The following is a 16,661-nucleotide window of genomic DNA, read 5'->3' as shown; positions in this document are numbered from 1 at the left end:
TGTCTTCAACCCACCAGGCTAGAAACCTGGAAGTCCTCCTCAATTCCTCGCCTCTCTCACCCATCACATCTGATCCTTCAGAAAGTCCTGCCACTTGCACCTCCAGAACAGGTCCCCAGCAGGCCTGCTTCGCACAATCTGCATGGCCACCAGCCTTGTTCAAGCCTCAGCACCCCTAGCCTGGGTTATACCACCGCCTCCTACCAGGCCCCTCTGAATCCACTCTTACCTGGTGGTCATCCTCCTCTACAGAGCAGGCAGGTGTAAATCAGATGATTTCAGTGCCACGTTTAAATCTCTTTAAACCTGTTCAGGAGACAATTCCAGCTCCAGACTACAGCCTGAGGGTCCTGCATGATGGGCTGCCCAGCCCACCTCCCAGCCTCATCTTGCTCCTCTGCGCCCCTCGTTCACCATAGCGCGGCCACTCTGGGCTGCCTTCTGTGTCTCAAACAGACCAACTTATGCCAGGCCCCAGGGCCATGGCTCATGCTGACCCGGCTTCCTGGGACACCCTCCCCTGGACTCTAGGAATGGTCCTCCTTCTTGTCTTTTGGTCTCAACTCAAAAGTCACCCTCTCTCTGAGACCCCCTTGACCTTCACATCACTCCAGGTTCCTGAGCCAGGAGCACTGCTTCCATAGTCCTTTACCTGGTGGAATGATGATTGATATGTTTGTCTGCTTGTTTATTTGTCTGTCTTCCTATTAGCTTGAAGACAATAGAACAGTCTGGCTTAACCTTGAACACTTAGCCTCTAGCACAGAGCCTGGCACATAGTAAATGCTCAATAAATATTTATTGGAATATTGTGGAATGAATGAGAAAATCAAACAGTAAAGCATTCCACAGGACAACATACTTCCACGTGGCCCCGAATCTTATCGATCACGAGCTTCCGCATGCTCCAGTAGTGCCACATTCTGTCACACGGCCCCAGGGGCAATGCTTTGATAACACAGCCCAACGGGCTCCAGGAAGCCTGACATGTCCCGACAGGGCCCAACACGGACAACATTAGGCCTGGCCTAGATCTCGGATTCAGCTCCAGGCATCACTGCTGCAAGCTCTGGACAGGTCCAGCTGACCACAGGGACCCTCAGCCCTCACTGGGGTGCCATTTGGGATCCAAATCCTTGAGTCCCCAAGACTCGAGTAGTGGGTCCTGGGCCGCAGACCTGGGTTGAGCAGAGCACAATGGGTCTTTGTCTCTCCAGGAGGCCCTGCTCTGCTTCCAGAGGAGAATGGCCCTTTCTGAGCACCCAGAGCAGCTGGGGAAGCGGGATGGGTAGGGGGGAGCGCGGGACTCCCGCAGAGAGGAGAGGAGGCCTGGACCTCTTCTCTGCTGTGTGACCTTGGGCATGTCACTGCCCCTTTTTAGCTTCACCTCCCTTTGTAGAAAGAAAAGAGCATCAAAATGGAGCATCCAGGTACACATGGGAAACCCAGGCCCAGAGAGGGGCCGTGTCGGCCCAGGGTCACAAGTGAGGGAGGACAGAGTCACTGCGGAGCTGCAGGCCACCTGCCTCCCAGGAGGCCAAAGGGCTCTGAGAGTAAGGCCTGCTGCCACCACCTCAACTGTTGTTCCACCCCAGGCCCTAGGACAAGAATGAGTCACCAGGAAGGAGGTGGGGCCATGGAAAAGGAAAGTGGGGCTCCAGGCCCTCCCCCAGAGCCCTGCCCTTTCCCTCTCCTTTTTGGCCAGGGACCCAGTGAGTCACAAGGTCCCACAGGGGCCGGATCAGCACCAAGCTCAGTGACGACGAGGGACCTGGGAGCCATGCTCTTGCCTCTGCTCTCTTCCCCGGCTCTGTGTTCCTGTTTCCTAAGCATGGACAGACAGACAGGCAAGGATAGGCAGACAGCTAAAACTCCCGAACAGACACAAACAGACGCCCACACAGATACAAAGACACCTAGCAAGACAGATAGGCACCTAGTACATAGGCAGACAGAGTGGGTCACACAGCTCTACACACCGATACGCTAGTCAAGAAACAGATAAATACAGGCAAACAGTACACTGACAGACAGAGAGACAGACAGACAGACAGAACCATGACCACACAGAGGTAACATCCAGGTGAGACACAGGCACATAACAGACAAGCACATCCAGACACACACTCAGAAAGAAACACCTCACTCTCAGATACACACAATGCAGGCCCACATGGGTGGCCTACAGGGGGTGATCTGGGGCGAAGGAGAGGCCAGATGCCCCCGGGTAAGCCTCCAGCTCCCGGCCCCAGAACCATTCTGAGACTAATTCACAAAAGTGGGTTCTCTGGGCATGAGCTCTTCTGAAGGCAGCCTCCATTCCTACCCAATACGGAGGCACCCACATTGTAGTAAGATGAATGGAGGTTAGACGTGAAAAGGGATTTCCTGACCAGGAAGGTGTTGAGACCTGCAGTGGGTGGCTAAGGGTGACTGAAGGGAAAGGAGGGGAGTGGCAGTAGGTAGGGAGCCTGCGTTCTGGCTGTGTGACATTGGACAAGTCTGTTCTTCTGAGCCTCAGTGTCTCATCTAGGTCTTGTCCCCAGGGACCCTGGAGGGAGCAGATGGGCCAGCTCCTGTGTGTGTTCTCGCCAGTGCCCATCCTCCACACCCCCGCCCTGGGCGGGATCCCCTTGGTGACTCCCTGCCCAGTGCCCCCTAGCAGGGGGTAACCCCAGTCACAGATGCTCGTTGTCCTGGTCCCTCCCCTCCCCCAGGGGCTGGCCAGCTGAGGGTGCCCCAAGGCTGGGGGAGGGGGGCAGGGAGGTCAGAGAGAGGGCAAAGGGAATCCCCAGTGCTTGAAGCTTCCCCCACCCCCACCTGTGAAGTTCAGGCCCCGGGATGGGGGGAATCTGTCCAGGTGGAGTCTCTTTCATCTTCCTGCTGTTAGAGTCCTCTGGCTGGGGACCCAACCTGTTGGTAGAGAGGGGATTGTGCAATCTGAGGTAAAAGGTGACGGCAGGCCTAGCGGGACAGAAGCCCCATTGTCTGGGGCTCAGGCCAGCCTGGGCAAAGGAAGGGTTTATGCCTGGGGCAGGAAGAGGGGGAGCTCTGCAGGGGGCGCCAACTGGCAGGGCTCTTGCCTTTGGACCCTGAAGGGTGACAGGTGCCAAGCAGGACCCCAGGGGCAGTATTTGGCAGGGTGCCCAGGCAGACTCGGGAGGGCAGGCCCAAAGAGGGGTCTCAGAGCCGGGAGGTACCCTCACACCACACCCACCCCACCCCCTTGGGAGGATGAGCCGCCCCAGGCCTCTGCAGGGTCCTAAACCGTCCTCCTCCAGATTCCAGTCATTCCTGGGAACGGAGGCGGCTTGGGGCGGCTCCAAGCCTGGGGGGCACTGAGAAGAGGGGTGTGCATGGCTGTATTTATTACTGAGGGGTCACAGAGGGGCTTAGAGATTTTTACCACCCACATCTTCCCCATCATTTCCCAAACTTAAGACCCAAACTCGGAGCTCCACTGCCCTCTACCTTCCTCTGTCCGCGCGAGGTCCTCAGCCCCACAGTGAAACCCACTGGGCAGTCCTTACCGGTGTCAGACCACAGTCCTTTTTGCTTCGGTTGGAGTTCCGCCCCTTAAGGGAATGGCCTCCACCGAAGACCCAGCAAGCCTGGTCACCTGCTCACAGTCTCTCTCACTAGTTCCAGCTTCGGAGTTAAGGGGCCACTCCAGGTGCGAAGGAGCCAGGGCCCCTCCCTCCGGCAGCCGGGCCGGGGCGGCGCGCCGGGCAGCGGGGCGGTACAAAAAGCGATCCCGCCCCGCGCTCCTCACTTGACTTTGAGTGTCCGGCGGTCGGCGGTCGCAGGAGTGAGGAGGCGGAGGCGAGTGAGGCAGCCGGGCTCAGCCCACACCCCTCACCAGGTAGGGACGCTCCCCTGCTCAGAAGGGAGAGGGTATAGACAGAAGAAACAGAGAAGAGAAGGGGAAAGACAGGTGCCAGAGAGGGAGAGTGGAGGGGGGCAGAGGGGCACAGAGAGAGGGGGATACCTAAGGGCACAAAGTCAGGGACCCTCGTCAGGGATGGAGCTGGGGGGAGGGCAGGAACCCAGGGCAGGAGGAGACTTTGGGTGTAAAGTATGGGTGTTGAGTAGAGGGCAGCAAAAATGCCACAATCCCCACCTCCTGCCCTTGAGGGTCCCCAGGCAGGTCAGGGAGGGGCTCCATTTCTTTTCCAAGCCCCTTACCCGCTAAGCCAGGGCACCTAAGCTGTGGCTCCTCGCCCCTATCCTGCCTGGGGACGCAGGAATCAGAGTCCCTGCTGGATACCCTTGGACTCACAGCCCCAGGTAGCTGGGAGATCAGTCCCTGGGGTACCAGGGAATCTCTGCTGCCCATCGCCTCTGACCCCTGACCTCTGCCCTCCTTGGGCCCAGGAGGCACCATGTGGCGGTGTCCACTTGTGCTGCTGCTGTTGCTGCTGGCTGGCAAGTTGGCCCTGGGTGCCCGGCGGGGTCGTGGGCGCCGGGAGCTAGCACCGGCTCTGCACCTGCGGGGCATCCGGGATGCGGGTGGCCGGTACTGCCAGGAGCAGGACCTGTGCTGCCGCGGCCGTGCTGATGACTGCGCCCTGCCCTACCTGGGTGCTACCTGTTACTGTGACCTCTTCTGCAACCGCACCGTCTCCGACTGCTGCCCTGACTTCTGGGACTTCTGCCTCGGCGTGCCACCCCCCTTTCCCCCCATCCAAGGTGGGCACCAGGCGGCCAGGGGTGGGTCACTTGGTCAATCCCAAACTCAGCAAGACTCAGGAGCAAGGCTGATGCACTGACATTTCCAGGGGAGGCTTTCTAGAATCTGGGAAAGAGACACTGCCCCACTCTCTGAACCTCTGGGAAGTCCCTGCTCTGGTCTAATCTGAATCTCTCCAGTGAGCCTGAAAGAGAAGATCCTTGGTCAGTGGGATTTTAAGTTGGCTCAGGAGAAGGGCAGCCTCCTGCCCTTTCTTCCAGTCCTGCTTGTCTCCATTTTCTGGACTTGGAAGGTGCTGGCCCCGCCTGCTGACTCACTCACAGACTGATAAAGCACAGGGGTTGGTCAGGGTCATCTTAGCAATTCCTCTACATTTACTCAGGATTCTCCACCCCTGATGGCTGGGCACACCTGGAAGGTGGGTCAAGTCTATTCCTGCCTTCACCCCTGACCACCATCCATTTGCCCTTATCCCACAGGAGAATCATGTGAATTCCTTCCCACAATTCCATGGGGCTGTGGGTATGAGACTGCATTCCTGGGTTGTCATCCCAAAGCGCTGTGTTATCTTAAGGGAGTCACTTACCTTCTCTGAGCCTTGGCTTCCCCATACCCGTCCCACTCCCCATCTCCAGACCCCAATTCATTTAAGTGGCATAGGATCTAAAGAAGGTTGTGACTGGCAGCCAAATGAAGCAAGAGGAATCTGGGTTGGAGTCACTGGAGAACTTCCCAAGTAGCAGTTGGTGTGTGACCCTGTAGGTGGTGTCTTAAGTTATAGCTTGGCTTTAGTTTCAGTGAGGGTTGGTGTGTGCATGTGAGTGTGCATGTGTGTGTATGTGTGTTTTGGGGAGAATTCGGGACACCTGACCTCTGAGGACCCAGCCATTTCAGCCCATCGTGTCTGGTCTTGGTTCCACTTCTCTCCTTGTCTTCCATCCCCGCAGGATGTATGCACAGGGGTCGCATCTATCCAGTCTTGGGAACCTACTGGGACAACTGCAACCGTTGGTGAGTGTTGGGGCTTGGAGGGGGCTTGCCTTGTGGGCTTTGTGGCCAACAGACTTGGTTCAAACCTTATGCCTGTCACTCATGTGTTGGGCACAAGTCCTTTCCCTTCTCTGAGCCTCAGTTTCCTCATCTGTAACATGGGAATTTTCACATGGACCATATCGACTTATATACCAGGATTCCAACAACAGTCCCCAGGCATGGTCAATCATGGATGCCCGGCTCCAGGTGCAGCACCTCCTGCCTGGGGTTGGGCTGCTGCCCCTCCCAACCTTTCTCGCTGTCATGGGAGAGTCCAAGAAGGGGGCGCCAGGAAGGAAACCTCTGACTGCAACATCCGCTGCCCTGGACCGGATGAGGGTCAGGGATGACTGAGTTGGCAGCTAGCCAGACTAGCAGGGCCTTCCCCGGAATGTGGCCTCCCCCAGCCTCCTCCCCTACATTCCCAGAAGGAGGATGAAGGGTTCAGGGGTGGCCCCCACTCTAATCTAAGGCCTGAGATGAGAGGTGGAGAAAGGTAAACTGGGAAGCCTTGAATGCCTTAATGGAAATAATGGGGACCCTAAGACTTAGAGGAGGAGGCCCTGCACCCACTCCACCCCATGCCGTCTTTGCCTGGGACTGAGAGGGCCCCAGGGACGAGGAAACTTTTTGGAATGCATTACGCACAAGCTATTTCCATTGCCTCACTGGCGTGAGGGGCGCCTGGGTCACAGGGAGAGTGGGGACTCATGCGTTCCAGCGTGCGTCTGGGTGAGAGAGTATGTGTGTGTGTGTGTGTGTGTGCGCGTGCGCGCACGCTTTGAGTGTTTGTGAGCTGTGTTTGTGTTTAGAAAGATGAAACGTGCCTGCCTGATTCTGCTTGTACTGATCGGATGCCTCTGGATGTTGAGGAGTTAACACTCTTTCCCATTCCCTTCCCTGAGGCCTGGCCACCCAGGCCCCCTCTGGAATGCTGGGACCTGCTGCCACCAACCCTGCCTAGACCTGCTTGAGCAGCCCTGGGGGCAAAGAGGGAGGTGGCAAGAAAGGACTGACCAACCCATTGCCCTCCCAGGCCAGCTCTGGCTGTGTTCCCCGCAACTGACACCTGAGGGAGGGTAGGGGGCTGTGTCTGGGGGCATTCCAGGCTGTGTGAGCCCTCCAGGGATGCTTCGGAAGCTCTGAGAGTCAGAGGGGGAAGGCAAGGCCAGGGAGAGCCTCCCTGCCCCCCTGCAGTCTCCTCTGCTCTCCCTAAAGGTGCCCCGCAGCTCCCGGGGCTGGAGAGCCCAGCCATACTGGGTCTCCTTCCCCTTGAGGCTCCTTAAAAGGCAACATTGGAGGCGGGAGCCTCAAGAGGGTGTAGAAGGACGCAGCTTAGCATCTTGTAATAGCTCAGTTATGAGCTGTAAAAGCATCATAGAATTTACAGAATTCAACTGTGCAGTCAACTCCTATTTATTAGAGCCCGACTATGTGCTGGGCGCTGTGCTGGGCCAAGGAGATGCAGTCAAACCATGGCAGACATCTTTGTCCCCACACTGGAGCCTCTAGTCTAAACCCGTTCCAAGTGTGATGGGGAAAAGAGAGAGGAGATCCTAGTTTCGAGTGGTATGGGGGCGAGGGGAGGCCACTCAAGAAGGGACATTTATGTGGATACCAGGCAGATGAGAGCATGAGTGGCCCAGGCCCAGGAGGAGGGAACATGGGGGAAATGGCTGTGGAAAGGCCAGGAGGTGGGACCCAGCTCACTGCAGCTGGAGCTGTGAAATGGGGAGAGAGTCCCGGAGGAGGTGCAGGCCATGTCCCATGGGTCTTATAAGCTGTGCCAAGGATTTTGTATTTTGTTCTAAGTGTCGTGGGAAGCCACTTAGAGATCACAGAGTCTGATCTGTGTTGCTCAAAGATCTCTGTGGCAGTAAGAGAGGGGTGTGAGTACTAGGGGGAGGGAATCAGAAAGTGGCAGGGAGCCTGGTTAGGAAGCCACTGCCATGGTCCAGATGAGGAATGATGAGGGACTAGAATAGGATGATGGTAGTGGAGGGGTGAAGCGTTCTGGCTTGAACAACTGGGTAGATCAGGGGGCTATCTTCTGGGTTGAGGATGTTACGAGAGGAACAAGTTTGGCAGAAGGCAGTCTTGGCCATTTGGCATTTGCAATGCCTTTCACACACCCAGAGATGTCAGGAGACTAGTTGAATACCAGTCTGAAACTCAAGGAGGCAGGGAATTGGAGTTGGAGTTGGAGTTCTTGTAATGAGAACAAGAATGGTAGATAGCAACTTTTGTTAATTTATTTTTTGGTAGGACGTAGAATTAGGTTTATTTATTTAATGGAGGTCCTGGGGATTGAACCCAGGACCTCATACATACTAAACACGCCCTCTACCGCCAAGCTATACCCTCTCCCCAGGTAGCTAACAATTCTTGAGCACATAACGTGGACCAGGCCCTGTGCTAAATCCTTTACAAGCTTGCCATTTAATCCCTAGAAAGTGGTACTATTATTATCCTCTTTTTACAGACAACAGCATTGAGGGAGAGCTTCAAATAACTTACCTAAAGTCACATGACTAGTCAGCTAGGATCGGAACTCAGGATTTGAGTTTCAGAATTCATGCTCTCAGTCACTTCACTATATTGCCTCATTCATTCATTCATTCACTCACTCACTCAACAAATATTTATTAGTTACCAACGATGTGCGAGGTTTTGTTTTCTAGGCTCTGAAGATGTCAAACACTATCTGCCCTCAAGGACCTTAGAGTCTATGAGGAAACAGGTATAAAATATAAATAACTAAATATGTAATATGTCAGATACACTATCGGGACAGGCTGAGGAGAAAATAAAACAGGGACACAGGGTACGAAGGGCAGAGGATGTTGAGATAGGGCCGGGGTAGGACACCCTGAGAAGGTGACATTTAAATAAAGACTTGGAATAAGTGAGAGTGGGCCATGAGGATGTTGGAGGAAAAACAGCTCAAAGGCCTGGGGGCAGGAATACGGCTGGTGTCAACAGTCAGGGGACCAGCCAGGCTGGGGCTTCAGGAACCAGGACTTGGAAGAGGAGGGCAGAGAGGAAACAGGAGGACAGATCATGTGGGGCCTTGTTGGCACTGGAAGGACTTTGGCTCCTTATTCCGTGATGTGAAGCCAGTGGCGGGCTTCAGGCAGTGGAATGGCCAGATATGATTTGGGTTTAACAGGATCGCTTAGGCAGCTGTATTAAAAATATACTGAAGTTGGGGTGGGGCATGGGGCAGAACTGGGGAGAGCAGTGAGGAGGCTGCAGCATAATCCAGGTGAAAGGTGATTGGACCACAGTGGCTGCAGGAAAGAATGAGATGTGGTTTGGATTCTGGTTGTGTTTTTAAGGTAGCGTCAACAGGATTTGCCAGTGAATTGGGTCAGCACATGAGAGAAAGAGTCAAGGGTGCCTCCCAGGCTTTTGGGCTGCGCTCCAGGAAGGATGAAATGGTTTTTGAGGCCTGTGAGAGTAGGGGAGAGCAGAAATTTGTTTGGGATATGGTAAGTGTGACTCGCTAGACACCCCGGTGGTGATGTTGGGTAGCAGCAAGATTCTTGAATCTGCAGTTTAGGGAGAGATCTGAGAAGCAGATACAAACTTGAGAATTGTGAACCTGAAGTTAACATTTAAAGCCACCAGGCTGGATGGGATCATCTAGGGGCCCTACTTCCATAGGCGCTGATGCAGAATTTCAGGCCCCTGTTGACCTCTGAGGCCTCCTCCCTTCAGAGGATGCCCAGCTCTGCCTCACCTCTTCCTTTCCTCCTGTTCCTCCAGCACCTGCCAGGAGAAAGGGCAGTGGGAGTGTGACCAGGAGCCATGCCTGGTGGACCAAGACATGATCAAGGCCATCAACCAGGGCAACTACGGGTGAGAGGCCCTAAAAGTGCCCCAGTGGGCACACAGGCACATGCACGCACATACACACGCATTCTGCCCGAGGTGCATGTCTTGCCAGACACACCCACACTCAGATCTTATTCATGTGTACACTTAGCCAGGAGGCATCTCTCCCACCCCCATGTGCAGACCTCTAGGATCCCCAGCCTTGGCAGGTCTGTGACTGCCATCCCCTCTCTTTCAGGTGGCGGGCTGGGAACCACAGTGCCTTCTGGGGCATGACCCTGGATGAGGGCATTAGCTACCGTCTAGGCACCATTCGCCCATCTTCCTCCGTCACCAATATGAATGAGATTCATGTAAGTCCACCCCGGCCACAATCCTGCCATCTCTTCTTGGCCTGGGACCCTGGCACCCTGTGCCTTGTTTCTTCAAGGGCCTAGGCCCATCCTCCATCAATAAGCTGTGTGTCCCTGGACAAGTCACTCCCCTTCTCTGGGCCTTGGGTTTCTGCTTATAACCAGATGTACTGCAATGCAAGAACTGATGCTCAGAGTCTGAGTTTTGTGGTCCCAGCATCTGTCCCTCCCTGGCCTCCCTAGCTTGGGAAAAATGTCATTGGTCCCAGTATGGCTGGGTCAGGGCCCAAAGGGCCAGGAGGTCACCTTGGTATTTTGGGAAAGGAGGGACAGACACTCCTCTGGCTTTGGCCAGAGAGCAGCAATTCTCGGAAACAAATGCTGTCTCAGCGGAACCCCAAGGGAAGAGGAGGCTTCTCCCCACCAGTGGGACTTTCTAGAGGGAGAAATGGGAACCAGACCCAGAACAGTCAAAGGGTGAGGAAAGGGAGCTTCAGCGGGACAGGGCTGGAGCACATGCTGGAGGCAGTGGCAGGCAGGGAGGAGGCGGTGGCTGGCCGGAGTACCCTCTCTGCTGAGGGAGTTCACTTCAAGGCTAGGGTGACCAGACCCTGCCCCTGCCCTTACTCCCCTGGGCCTCTGGCTATTTCTGCCTCCTGCTGTTTGCCTTGGCAGCCTGCCCGGTCACGAGACCTTACTGCTTATTGCCTCCACTGCCCTTTGGGGCCTGAAGCCCAAGGTCCTGGTGGGAAGAAGGATGTGGCAGATCAGAAGGTGCAGAGGAGGAAAGAGGCGGGGGCTGAGGAAGGAAATCGGGGTGGCCCTGGCCTGGCCACTTTCCTGTTCTTGGCTTCAGTTGCTGCACCTATAAAACAGGACTAGCCACCCTCCACCTGACACTAGGGAGGCATGAGATGGGGCTTGGGCCTTCCTCTCCAGTCCACCTGGAGGTTGTTGGAATGTCTCAGCAGCAGGAGGGCTCAAGATCAAACTGAGGAAGGCCCCGGACGCTTGGGAGACCTCCGATGCCTAGGGCCCCCTAGGGCAGGCTGGGGCAGAGGCAAGAGGCAGACAGAGTGACCTCTGCTTTGCAGACAGTGCTGGGCCCAGGGGAGGTGCTGCCCACAGCCTTTGAGGCCTCTGAGAAGTGGCCCAACCTGATCCACGACCCTCTCGACCAAGGCAACTGTGCAGGCTCCTGGGCCTTCTCCACAGCAGGTACATCTGAGGGCAGGGGCTGGCAAGGTGGGAAAGGAGGACCAAGGCCTGAGCTCCCTGACAGCCCCTCTCCCTCCTCCCACCAGCCGTGGCATCCGATCGAGTCTCAATCCATTCTCTGGGGCACATGACACCTGTCCTGTCACCCCAGAACCTGCTGTCTTGTGACACGCACAACCAGCAGGGTTGCCGCGGTGGGCGTCTCGATGGTGCCTGGTGGTTCCTGCGACGTAGAGGGTGAGCAGCAGAGGGCATGGGCAGGGAAGAGGGCATGAGGCTGCTGCCTTGGGATGCGAGGGGCTGCAGGAAGGGTCTGGGCCAGGCTGCCCTGTGCTCACTCTGTCCCCACTCCCTCCTGCTGCCCTTTTAGGGTTGTGTCTGACCATTGCTACCCGTTCTCGGGCCATGAGCAGGACGACGCTGGCCCCTCACCTCGCTGCATGATGCACAGTCGGGCCATGGGTCGGGGCAAGCGCCAGGCCACTGCCCGCTGCCCCAATAGCCATGTCCACGCCAACGACATCTACCAGGTCACTCCTGCCTACCGCCTCGGCTCCAATGTAAGTCTGCACTTGGGTGAGAGGGCAAAGGCAGGAGAGAGGAAGGTTGGCCAAAGGCTTCAGACTCACCCCTGACGAGTACTCTCCTCCTCACCCCCTTGCTCTCCAGGAGAAGGAGATCATGAAGGAGCTGATGGAGAATGGCCCTGTCCAAGGTAAACACCCCTCATCCTGCCCCCTGGCTACAGAAGCTGTGTCTGCTTGAGACTGGGCACAGCAGCACAAGTGGTCTGGACAGCATTGAACAGCAAGTCCATCAGGGCCAGGAGTTGGGGAGACCATGTCCGCTCCTCACGGGCAACACCTGGAGCGGATACTTAGAGCCTTGGTGCCAAGAGGCCCTAGGGCATCTCCAGGCTCGGCATCAGTGCCTGTGCTGATGGGCTGAGCCAGCCGTGCTTTGACCTTTGCCCACAGCCCTCATGGAGGTGCACGAGGACTTCTTCCTGTACCAGAGCGGCATCTACAGCCACACACCAGTGAGCCTTGGGAGGCCCGAACGATATCGTCGGCATGGGACCCACTCGGTCAAGATCACAGGGTGAGGGGCTTGATGGGCAGGGGGGTTGGGGGTAGCAGAGTTTGCACTGGAGGCTCTGAGACTGCCTTGAATCCTCACCATCTCTCTGCAAAGCTCCATTTCAAAGAGGTGGAAGCTTACATTGGAAATAAGGAGGGACTTGCCCTGAGTCACACCAAGCTTAGGGGCCTTTTAAGGTGTTCTACGAACTGTTCCTTCCTCACACACTGGGATAAAGTAACTCCGATGAAATACAGACAAGAATCCAAGAGTTGCTCAACCTCTCCCCTGCTCAGCACCTGTTCCAACTCTGCCTGACTCTCGGACTCAATCCCCAAGCCGTCTGTTTCCCCAGCTGATATAACAGGAGATGCTAGAATCGTTTATTTCAATTGTCCAACCAAGGAAATGTACTTTGCAGAGGGAGTTTGGGATCTCTAAGGTACTCACATTCTCTGAGTCTCTTCCTTCTTGTCCTTGGCACCCCACCTCCTCCCTGGCTCCCCAGATGAGGAGGGAGGGCAGGCAGATGTGTGGGGTCCCAGAGAACTGCTCCCCTGTAGTTCTCTGGAGGGTCGAGGCCCCGGTTCCCTCCGTTTCTGCTCACTCCCTCCAGTTGTCTCGGTGCCTTTCCCACACTGGGCGCAGGTACACTGGCGTAGACATGTGGAGACTGAGGAAGGTTCAGAGAAGGACAAAGACCTGCCCAAGTCCTGAGGGTGTACCCAAATCACCAAAGGCAACAGGGGCCTGATTAGGGAAGGCCCCCGGGTTGGGTCGGAGCTCCTGAAAGCAGGTGAATCAGCGCCCTTCCGCCTCCGGCTCTGCCCCACAGGTGGGGAGAGGAGACACTGCCGGATGGAAGGACGCTCAAATACTGGGTGAGTCCCTGCACCGCGTGCCCCGCGGCCACAGTCATCTTCCCCCGCCCTCCTCTCCTCCTCCCCGACTCCCATTCCCCTCCTCACGGCCCTTCCTCATTCCCAGACGGCGGCCAACTCGTGGGGCCCAGCCTGGGGCGAGAGGGGCCACTTCCGCATCGTGCGCGGCGCCAACGAGTGCGACATCGAGAGCTTTGTGCTGGGCGTCTGGGGCCGCGTGGGAATGGAGGACATGGGTCACCACTGAGGCCGCGGGCACCACGCCGGGAAGAGCCCCCTGTGGGGCGGCAGCCCCCGGCCCCGCCTGCCCGACGGAGCTCCGGGGCGCAGGCGGGCGCCAGGGGTCTAATCCCCGCTCAGGTTCCGCTGACGCAGCGCCCGGCCTGGGAGCCACGGGCGGCGAGGCTGGCGGAGCCCCCAGACCTCCCAGCAGGGACCGGGCAAGGCCTGGCTGGGGAGGAGCGGGCCGGCACATCCCAGGCCCCGGCACCCCCACGCAAGACCATCGAAGCCAGGGCACTCCCAAGTCTCTGGCCCCACTTCCCCGCTCCACCCCTGTAGTCTTATTCTTCAAAGATATTTATTTTTCTTTTCACTGTTTTAAAATAAAAACAAAGTATTGATAACTCTGGTATTCTCATAACTTCCAGGCGTGGAAAGTGAGGCCAGAGTTGAGGTGGCATATGCTTAGACAGCAGAAAGGACTGCCTGAGGCCTTGCTGGGTGGCAGGGGTGGGTGGACTAAAAATCTTAGCCTCCATGTAGCCCTGTCAATGACTCCGGACACTGACCCGCTTGGAGGTGGGGCACGGATGGCATGGCCTTTGGCCCCCAGAGAGACCTGGGCCCGTGGGAACCACGTCTCAGACGCTGAGTCAGCGCTGCCTGAGGGGGGTAGTCCAACCCACCAATCAGCAGTACTGGCGCCAGTGCCCAGCAGGCAAGGGGGGCACAGTCCCACAGAAGCTGGAACCTCTGTCTCTGCAGATCAGCCTCTTCAAGCCACCCAGGCGAAGGGGCCCCCCTCTCTTTCCCCTGCCCCTAGACCAGGCTGGGTCTGCCTCTCTGAGCCGTCTCCCTACCTCACTTCCCCAGGTTCCCAGTGCCAGCAGAATAAGCCCAGGCTTCAGCCTGGCTTTCAAGGCCATCAGGACCCACCTCACTGGCCTTCTCGCCAGCTTCTTCACCCAGGGCCCAGGCAACTCCAGATTCTTCATTGCTCCCCAATGTCCAGTACACATACAGACCACTGGGCATTTGCTTCTGCGGTCCTCCCAATCTAGATGCTTTTCCACCCCTGTCCCACTGCTATTTCAAAGCCAGGGTTCCTTCAATCAGGCAGTACTGGTGCAGAGTAACTGCGGTGCTATGCAAGGGACGCTATGCATGCGTCCCCAGACTACCCCAACCTCATTTAGCATGTTTTAGACACCCCCTCCCTGAACTCATCTGCACCCTGCCCTTCCATCCAGTGTTTCACTTATCCTTCCTTGAGGGTAGGGACTGGGCCTGATTCATTGGTGGGTCCTGGTACCCACATTTGTACACTCGATAAGGTGGCGTTAGTTTGTGGAATGCTTGAGTTAACATGACCCTCCACTTCCCTCCTAAGACTGTAGCCCCAGCCCATCTCTTCAGGCACAGATGTCAGTTCGGTGCGCTGCTTTTCCAGGAGCCCAGAGAGACTACGCCTGAGGATGGGACCTCCCATGGCAAGAATTTCCTCCTTGTCCCCACCCCTAGCTGATCGGGAAGGCAAGGGGAGCTGGAATCACTGAGGGGAAGCAGTCCCTAAGGGCCAGCCGAGTCCCCCGCCGACCGTTTGGGCATCACCTGAAAGGAATGTGGGCGACCGAAAAGCGACCGCCTTTGTTTCACTTCCTGTTTGCTAGGACGTCCCGAGCCCGAGCCCGAGCCGGGCTTCCCTGGCCGTCCCGCCCGTCCCCAAGGAGCCAAGGCCGGCCGGGGGCCCTGGGGACGGTGACGGACAGGGAGTCCCGAGCAGCAGCGGCAGCGGGTCTGTCGGCTCAACGCCCCCTCCGCAGCCTCCGCCGCCAGGACACGCCCGGCTGCTCCCACCCAGCTGGAAAAGCCCCGCTCCAGGGGCGAGGCTGGAATTTTCTGCAAGGATCTTTGGCGGAAGCAGTGGGGGTTAGGAAAGGGAGGGGAAGAGGGGCGTGGCCCGGTCTCGAGGCTCCGGCTTTGCCAGCCCTGCTGGAGGCCTGATCCTGCAGGGGGGTGGACGCAGCGCTTCCCTACCCCTGTTCCCGGGCCAGGGAGCCCAAGGCCCGCGAGGTCCGCCCTGGAGAGGAGAGGGCTTGGCGGATCCCTCAGTAACCTCCATCAGCCACCTCTACTTCTCTGATGTTTGCACTGGACGCGTTGTCCTAAACAGGGAGACAAACCAAGGGCCCGCAATCAGATTACTGCCCTTGAGTCTGTCCGTAAAGAAATCCTGGCGCCCCAGAACCTTGCTCTGTGTCCTGAGGCTAGTCCTTTACTCTATCTGGGGCAAGGCCATGGGTCCTTAGACAAACCTGGGTTTGCACCTGCTCAATTCCACACTGGCTATGTAATCTTGATCTCTCAGAGCCTCTGTTTTTCCATCTTTAATGAGGATACTAGTACATCTTCTGTAGTTGTTGGGAGGATCAAAAGAGACAAAGCATGCCAAGCATTTAGCACCATGCTTGGAACTTACTAAGGGCTCAATAAATGGTAACAACTCTAATCTTTTAAAGGGGGTTGGCCTTGACAATGTAACAGCTTCTCATAATGAGCTAAACATTTATTTAGTGCTTAACCACAGCTTTCTGCCAGCACGTTGTTCTGAGTGCTTCACATATATTATTTCATTTAATACTAAAAAAATGAGCAACTCCCCATTTCATTATTTTGGAGGTAAGAAATGGAAGCATAGAAGAGTCTGAAGGTTTGTTGTGGCAGGATTCAAACCCAGGCTGTCTGAATCTTCATACTGATGAGCTTCGTATTAATAGATTTAGTAGTGATAGTCTAGTGTCCCTTTCCAAACCCTTTTCCTGTTTGTCAGACTCTTATTCATCCTTTAAAACCCAGCTTAAATGTCCCTCTCTGGAAAGTCTTTCCTGGTGTCCATCTGGACCTCCAAGGACTCCAGCAGACATCCCTGGCACAGAGGGACAACTTTTCCTCCCACAAAGATGTGGACAGGAGTTTTTTTCTTAGTCCCATCCTTTTCCTATGGATGAACTGTTGCACTTGGGCATTTATTCTGGTCTTCTGTGGAGCTCTGCGGGGTCCCAAGATGCCTGACTTTCGTTTGCCAGGAGCTGCTGAGTTACATCACTTCACTACTGCTAATGCCTCACATCTTTCTGGTATCTTGCCAAACCCCGTCCTTGCCTGGTGCCTGTTAAGGGAAAGGAATTGATGCCTCCTGAGCCTGCAGCATGCCAGGCTCTGGGCTCAGCGCTTCACACACTTTCGATCCTAAATACAACCCTGTGAGAAAGTGTATCTTTAGAAACCAATACCAACCAGTGAGGCGACTCTGAGAAGCTAAGGGAAGGGTGAGCTTCCAGATTGTTA

At 56.2% G+C, this 16,661-nt stretch overlaps 1 protein-coding gene and 1 long non-coding RNA gene across 2 annotated transcripts; one reads left to right on the top strand and one right to left on the bottom strand.

The window, feature by feature from the left end:
* Positions 1 to 283: 283 nt before the first annotated feature.
* LOC116282957 (uncharacterized) lies at positions 284 to 3,654 on the bottom strand. The gene is made up of 3 exons (XR_012079345.1): positions 3,531 to 3,654; positions 2,821 to 2,913; positions 284 to 306 (listed from the first exon to the last, which is right to left on the bottom strand). It is a non-coding gene; the product is annotated as an uncharacterized lncRNA (long non-coding RNA).
* A 100-nt stretch (positions 3,655 to 3,754) lies between these two features.
* On the top strand, positions 3,755 to 13,717 carry TINAGL1 (tubulointerstitial nephritis antigen like 1). Its single transcript, XM_006196904.4, has 12 exons — positions 3,755 to 3,862; positions 4,375 to 4,689; positions 5,638 to 5,701; positions 9,491 to 9,583; positions 9,798 to 9,912; positions 11,007 to 11,130; positions 11,217 to 11,367; positions 11,501 to 11,690; positions 11,800 to 11,845; positions 12,108 to 12,231; positions 13,046 to 13,091; positions 13,198 to 13,717. Exons 2-12 carry the CDS (start codon positions 4,383 to 4,385, stop codon positions 13,336 to 13,338), a joined length of 1,401 nt encoding a protein of 466 aa, XP_006196966.1. The 5' UTR covers positions 3,755 to 3,862; positions 4,375 to 4,382; the 3' UTR covers positions 13,339 to 13,717.
* Positions 13,718 to 16,661: the final 2,944 nt, after the last annotated feature.

The sequence above is a fragment of the Vicugna pacos genome, chromosome 13 (genome assembly GCF_048564905.1).
Source record: "Vicugna pacos chromosome 13, VicPac4, whole genome shotgun sequence".
In the NCBI taxonomy this organism is placed as follows: Eukaryota; Metazoa; Chordata; class Mammalia; order Artiodactyla; family Camelidae; genus Vicugna; species Vicugna pacos.
Note: the sequence above shows the minus strand (reverse complement) of the source record. Positions and strands in the feature narration are given on the sequence as shown.

Bases quoted from the DNA above. Each gene is read 5' to 3' on its own strand.
- TINAGL1 (XM_006196904.4), top strand. From the start codon at position 4,383: ATGTGGCGGTGTCCACTTGTGCTGCTGCTGTTGCTGCTGGCTGGCAAG. The intron at 11,691-11,799 runs GTAAGTCTGCAC...CTTGCTCTCCAG, and splicing joins CCTACCGCCTCGGCTCCAAT to GAGAAGGAGATCATGAAGGA. The intron at 11,846-12,107 runs GTAAACACCCCT...CTTTGCCCACAG, and splicing joins GGAGAATGGCCCTGTCCAAG to CCCTCATGGAGGTGCACGAG.